Source organism: Palaemon carinicauda, chromosome 2 (assembly GCF_036898095.1).
Source record: "Palaemon carinicauda isolate YSFRI2023 chromosome 2, ASM3689809v2, whole genome shotgun sequence".
In the NCBI taxonomy this organism is placed as follows: domain Eukaryota; kingdom Metazoa; phylum Arthropoda; class Malacostraca; order Decapoda; family Palaemonidae; genus Palaemon; species Palaemon carinicauda.
The window spans coordinates 16,730,434-16,737,933 of NC_090726.1; the positions used below are offsets into that span (position 1 = coordinate 16,730,434).

Genomic DNA, 7,500 nt, shown 5'->3' on the forward strand with positions numbered 1-7,500 from the left:
TCTCCTCCAGTATATTTCCTTATTTCCTTTCCTCACTGAGCTATCTTCCCTGTTGGAGCCCTAGGGCTTATAGCATCCTGATTTTCCAGCTAGGGTTGTAGCTTAGCAATTAATAATAATAATAATAATAATAATAATAATAATAATAATAATAATAATAATAATAATAACAAAGTTATATCTTAAAATGACATGAGATACAGTGTCTGATGATATATGCGTATGTGTGTGCAAGTGCCCGTCGACCTATGCTTATTTACCTGAGTACTTCTCCTCCGACGCCCTGTATAGGGGCAAGTAGGTGCCTTTGGAACAACTGCTGGTGTAGCTGCTGTACCAGGTTGAACAGGTGGACAGTACCTAGTTTAAAATGAAAATCATGAAAAAATAAATTCTCCTTTTGTAATACGATACATATGCAAGTAAAAAATAGATTATATGGGGGACATCACATGAGTGAGATATAATGGTATTTGTTCTCTTAATATTGATAACTTTTTAGAGTCTTTGAAATAATATCAATTATTCAGTTATATTTAAAGATGAAAGAGATTATATTATATGGATGATATCGCATGAATGAGATATAATGGTTATTTGTTCTCTTACTATTGATAACTTTTAAAGTCTTTAAAATAATATCAACTCTTCTATTAAATTCAAAGATGGAAGATATTTGACTATGCATTACTTTTTATGAACTCCAATGTTTATAGGAAAAACTCATTCAGATTCATATAAACATAGATTCTGAAACCATGCAAGAACCAGAAAATTACTTGTTATTTCAAATTAATTTTAATGGATTATAATATTTTTGGCCATGGGCTCATTGAATATGAAGGTTTTCAGGAACCATAATTATGATTTTTTGCATACTATCATTACTAGCTAAGCTAAAACTCTAGTTGGAAAAGCAGATGCTATAAACCCAACTTCTCGAACAGGGAAAAATAGTTTAGTGAGGAAAGGAAATAAGGTAATAAATAAACTACAAGAGAACTAAGGAACTATTGTAATAGAATATTTTAAGAGCTGTAAAAACATCAGAACAGATCTTTCATTTGTAAACTATGAAGAGACCTATGTAAGGTTGATCAACATAAAAACATTTGCTGTAAGTTTGAACTTATGAAATTTCACTATTTAACAACCTGCTAAGGAAGATCATTCAACATCCCAGTCACAGCTGGAATAAAACTTCCAGAATACTATGTAGTATTGAGTCTTATGATGGACAAGGCATAACTATCAGAATTAACTGCATACCTAGTATTACGAATAGGACGGTACAGTCGTAAGCACAAGATGGTCAGAGTTATGAAAAATCTTATGCAACATGCATAGGAAACCAATTGAACGACGGTGCCATAGATTAATATCCCGATTATGAAAAAGAAATCTAATAGACCCTAAGTTCCTGTCCAACAAATTAAGATGTGAATCAGTAGTCCAGGACCAAACAAGATACAGTAACAATACTCGAAACAAGGTAGAATGAAAGAACTAAAAAACTTTTTCGGAATAGATTGATATTCAAAATTTTTTAAATATTTTAACAATATACCATTTTTTTTTGCAATTGGAGAAGAGACATAACTAATGAGTTTCTAAACAGTAAATTTTCTGTCGAGAATTACACCTAAAATTTCAAGTTAAAGAAACATCAATGCTCAGCATTGAGGAATCACTGTCCCCGACCTACTTATAATCATACTTTGGGTTTCGTTAGGTTTAATTCCATACCCCATAATTTGCACCATGCCCTAATTTTAGCTACATCTCTATTAAGGGATTCAGCAAGCCAGATCTACAATCAGGAGATGGAATTAATGCAAAGATAGTATCATCATCTCCATATGCACTGACCTATTTTATATAGGGCAAACCACAAGTCGTGTGTATGTATTATGTAAAGTAATGGGCTAAGAACACTACCGTGAGGAACACACGATATTACATTCATATACTCCCTATGAAAGAAACAAAAAACTGGAGTGGGTTTTTTTATTGATACAAATTTTGTAAGGTAAAAATATAAATTATTTATGAAGATCTAGAGATAAAAATTCACTCAGTTTACATTTATTTTGTGTGATTTTAATTCTAAAGTAGATTAAAGAAGAGAGGAGAATCAGCAATGTGTAAATTTGGAATAGACAAAAGAAATGAGAGAAGAAATGAGCATGGAGAATTTCTGAAAGAAACAATAAAAAAATCATGAACAAAAATATATGGAGAAATGAAACACGAAATAGATTTTATTCTGTGCAAGAGCCTATTCAGTAAAAGATGTAACTTTATTAAATAGGTTAAAGTCAAGCTTAGAATAGTCTAGATGTGAGGAGAGGAAGAGAAAAACTAATTTTACAAAAAAGAACGGTCTTACAACAGGAGAAAATCTTCTGAGCTTAGTTTAGCCATACAAAATAGGTGCTTAAAACTACATGATAAAATAAAAGTAAATAAAGAAAAAATCAATAGTGATTTAACAAAATTTGCATGTGGATCAGCACAAGAGTTAGGTGGAAAAGTTCTTAAATAATGTTCAGGAAAACTATCAGAAAACCCTCAAAACATAAAAAAGGAAAGATTAGTAATTAGGGTAATATCCAAAAGATATGAAATAAAATTAAAAGAATTATTAAAATAAAATAAATAAAATAAAAAACCCTAAATATTCGTAAACACAATCACTCAAAAAATAATGAAACACTAAAGAAAAAGATTCAGCATCAAGTTAACAATATGAAGACTAGGAATATGGTGCCAACATATAATTGCATTAAAGGAAGAAATTAGAAATATCAAAAAAAGAGACAGAGCTGTAAAAACTGTAGAGGGTTTCTAAAGAATGCTATACAATAGTTATATAAAAAATGCCTTTGCCAACAGAAATAATGAAACACCTAAGCCGGTGTAAAAAGTACCAGAAGGAAATATTATGAAAGTATTAAAAGGTTTGAAAATGACAAAGCAGGAGAACGGGGCAGAACAATTAATCTAGATTTCATGGTATTAAAACTCACTGAACTTTTTTTAAAAAAAAATGTCTAAAAGAACGCTCTATACGTACAGATTAGGAAAACTTCTTCATTATACTCATCAAAAAAAAAAAAAAAAAAAAAAAAAACACACACACACACACAAAAGAATGGAAAAATTACCGCCCAATAAGTTTACACTTCGAAATATATTGAACATCTACAAAGGTCATATAAGGTTAAATAGAACGACAGCTAGATTTCAATCAGCCAATAGAGCAAGCAGGCTTTAGAAGAAGTTATTCAACAACAATATCAACTGTTGAAAAAATTAACAAACAACTATGTTTGGTATTTATTGACTATGAGAACACTTTTTGATTCTGTCAAAAGGAAACGCTTCAAACAAGGAATAGATAAACATTATGTTAGAGCATTTGAAGATTTCTACACGCAAAGTACAGCAATCCTAAAACTAGATAAAGATAGTAGGAAAATTCTAATTAAGAAAGGAGTTAAACAGGGAGACCCCATCTCTCCAAAATTATTCACAACATGCCTAGAAGAAGTTTTTGTGGATTTAGACTGGGAAATGTAAGAATTAACACTAATGGGACATACCTTAACAACTCAAGACTAAAAACAGATACCATAATTCTGCTCAGTGAATAATGGGAGAAATTGCAAAAGATGATAGAGAATTTCAATAGAGAAATCAGAAATGTAGGACTAAAAATTAATTTACGTAAAAATTAAAAGATATACAATGAAAGTCAGAGAGGCAACAAATAAGGATTATGGGCGAACATCTAGAGATTGTTAATGAATATAGGCACACAGGACAAAGAGTAATTGTTTCCCAGAACATAAGGTCGAAATTAGAAGAAGGATAAGAATAGGATGGAGAGTTTTTGGTAAACAAAATAGAATGTGAAATTAAGATGTAACGTTCTTGTTAAAATAAAAAGTATTTAGTCAGATAGTCATACCAGTTTTTACTTATTCATCAGAAATTTGGTGCCCTACTGAAACCTTAAAACATAAGCTACTCACAACTCAAAGAGTTATGGAAAGAATATTGATGTGAATAAAACTAAGAAACAGAAAAAACGAGCAACATAGATACGAGAGCAAACTAAAGTAGAAGATATTCTAGCATATGAGAAAAAGAAATGGACTTGGGCAGGACCTATAATGAGAATGGAATATAGTCGATGAATATATAGAATAATATAATTGGTTCCTAGAGATTGCAAAAGAAGCAGGGGAAGGAAGAGAAGACGAAGGATTGATGAGCTAAGAAATGTTGTGTGTATACTGTACAATGGCATGGAAAAATCATAAACAAACGAGAGGGAAAGAACATACCTGAGGCCTTTGTCCTTCAGTGGACTAATACAAGTATGTTTGTTTAGGTGTGTGTATGAGTATTTATGTGTGTTTAAAATTCCACATTGTTATTTTAAGAGCGTTTGCTTTATATAAAAATTAAAGCAAAATAAATAAATGAAATGAGTTGTTACTTACCCACAGTGATGATAACAAGGCACAATTGGTACAGGGGGAATCGTCGGTGGAGACGGCGGTGCAGGAGTAGTGGTAGTAGTTGTAGTTGTAGTTGTAGTTGTAGTTGGCACAGTAATAGGAACTGGTGATGTATAGTAACAGCATGGGTTTATGTATGGCCTGGGCTGTTGGCAATACATAGGCTGGCAAGGGACCCGGGGTGGAATGACGACTGGCGGTGCATATGTAACAGGGGCCGGCGTAGTAACTATGACAGGAGGGACTGGTTGTCGATAATAACAACATGGGTTCATGTATCCCCCGGGCTGTTGGCAATTCTGTTGCTGGCAGAGCTGTTGGTATGGGTTGTATGGGCTAACACCTGTGTATTGGCCATTACATATATTATGAATACCAAGAAAAACAACCACGTAGAAGATCGCCATCTGGAAATAGTGGAATTGTAGTGAAAAGTCTACACAATTTTCATAAAAAAACGGCAAATGGATGACAACATTTATTGCACGATCTTTACCGTTTTAAAAACGGATATATAAACGTAAAGGGTGGAAATTACGGCCACCAACCCGTAAAAGATAATAACAAAGTAATATAAAATTACGGTCGCCTGCATTTTACTGAAATACGGCTGTGAACAGTATATTTTTACGGGGAATTTCCGATTAAAATTACGGTTTATTTTGACAGTGTATAGGAAACACATGATATTATTCTTCACAGGAAACGGTTTGGTATTAGCGAATAGCCACTGGCACTTTCAATTGTTAATTTCTGATATATGGAGGAATTTCATCATAAAGTTATAGTATGATATTCACAGTTACTTCGTTTACTTACTCAACTATTCTTGGATTTACATTATAACTATGATACTACTCTCTTCTTTAATTAACATGACGTTATCAGCTCATACAGCAGTATCATGAAACGATCAAAATTCATAAAAACCACTTCCAATGATAAGTATATACAAAAAGTTGATAAACTTAATGTTAGCAATACGTATATATATATATATATATATATATATATATATATATATATATACATATATACATATATATATATATATATATATATATATATATATATATATATATATATATATATATATATATATTTATATATATATATATATATATATATATATATATATATATATATACATATCTATATATATATGTATATATATATATGTATATATATATATATATATATATATATGTATGTATGTATATATATGTGTGTGTGTCTTTGTCTGTGATTGTACCTTTGTGTTTTCCACTGTATATTTTAAGAATATTTTCATAAAAGTGTTGAATAAATTCATCTTAAAAAGAATTTGGATTCCAACCGGAGATAAAACCATTTATTATTATTTAGAAAATAACATTATTTTAAGCATTTTTAAATGGAATTTGTAATGAATAATATTAATAAAAAAAAGCTAATTGATTCTTTGCGCAATTCTTAACGTTATGTATAAAACAATAATAGATTCCATGAAGTGATGTATTTTAGGATGTAAAATTTACCTGAAATATTAATGCATTTTTAAAAAAATAATCTACGCTTCTTTTATCGTTTTATATTAAATGATAAAACTTTGACAGCATAGAGAACAGTTGGCTTATTATTTTCATCAAGAATGTTATCTTACCTCAAGGTTAAATAAATTCTAAGAGTGTCACATTTCAAATTTATACCGTTTGCTTTTGTCTAAATATATCTTATTTCAAACTTTAATTCAACTTTGAGAAAGATTACGAGGATATTTTGACTGCAATAAGAATTTAACATAGTATTTAGGTGTTTTCATTGGAACATCCAAGATCAAATTTAAACTACGGTTGCCCAGAAAATATAATAAAAATAATACTTTGCAATCAGAGGCCATACTAGTAGAATAATGAAAATAACACTGCAATCAGAGACCTTACTAGAAGAATAACGAAAATAACACTTTGCAATCAGAGATGTTACTAGAAAAATAATGAAAATAACACTTTGCAATCAGAGACCATCCTGATAGAATAACGAAAATAACACTGTGCAATCAGAAACCTTACTTGAAGAATAAAAAAAATAACACTTGGCAATCAGAGACCTTACTCGTAGAATAACGAAAATAACACTTGGCAATCAGAGACCTAACTGGTAGAAGAACGACAATAACACTTCGCAATCAGAGACCTTAGTGGTAGAAAAACAAAAATAACACTTTGCAATCAGACACCTTACTGGTAAAATAACAAAAATAACACTTTGCAACCAGAGACCTTACTGGTAGGATAACGAAAATAATACTTTGCAAGCAGAGACCTTACTGGTAGAATAATGAAAATAACACTTTTCAATCAGAGACCTTACTAGTAGAATAACGAAAAAAAACACTTTTCAATCAGAGACCTTACTGGTAGAATAATGAAAATAACACTTTGCAATCAGAGACCTTACTAGAAGAATAACGAAAATAGCATTTAGCAATCAGACTGTACTGGTAGAATAACGAAAATAACACTTAGCAATCAGAGACCTTACTAGTAGAATAATGAAAATAACACTTTGCAATCAGAGACCTTACTAGAAGAACAACGAAAATAACACTTTGCAATCAGAGACCTTACTTGTAGAATAACGAAAATAACACTTGGCAGTCAGAGACCTTACTTGTAGAATAACGAAAATAACACTTGGAATTCAGAGACCTAACTGGTAGAAGAACGACAATAACACTTTGCAATCAGAGACCTTACTGGTAAAATAACAAAAATAACACTTTGTAATCAGAGACCTTACTGGTAGGATAACGTAAATAATACTTTGCAAGCATAGACCTTACTGGTAGAATAACGAAAATAACACTTTTCAATCAGAGACCTTACTGGTAGAATAACGAAAATATCACTTTTCAATCAGAGACCTTACGGGAAGAATAACGAAAATGCTTTGCAATTAGTGACCTTACTGGTAGAATAACGAAAATAAC

General features: G+C 30.9%; 1 protein-coding gene across 1 annotated transcript in view; it reads right to left on the minus strand.

Annotated features, from left to right (window-relative positions):
• The window catches only part of LOC137615389 (uncharacterized), a 16,551-nt gene that overhangs the window by 7,804 nt on the left and 1,247 nt on the right, over positions 1-7,500 (minus strand). The window contains exons 2-3 of the mRNA XM_068345218.1: positions 4,512-4,936; positions 261-360 (exon numbers count right to left, since the gene is read on the minus strand). Of these exons, the coding sequence (XP_068201319.1) occupies positions 261-360; positions 4,512-4,936 (525 nt within the window). The remainder of the gene's footprint in view (positions 1-260; positions 361-4,511; positions 4,937-7,500) is intronic.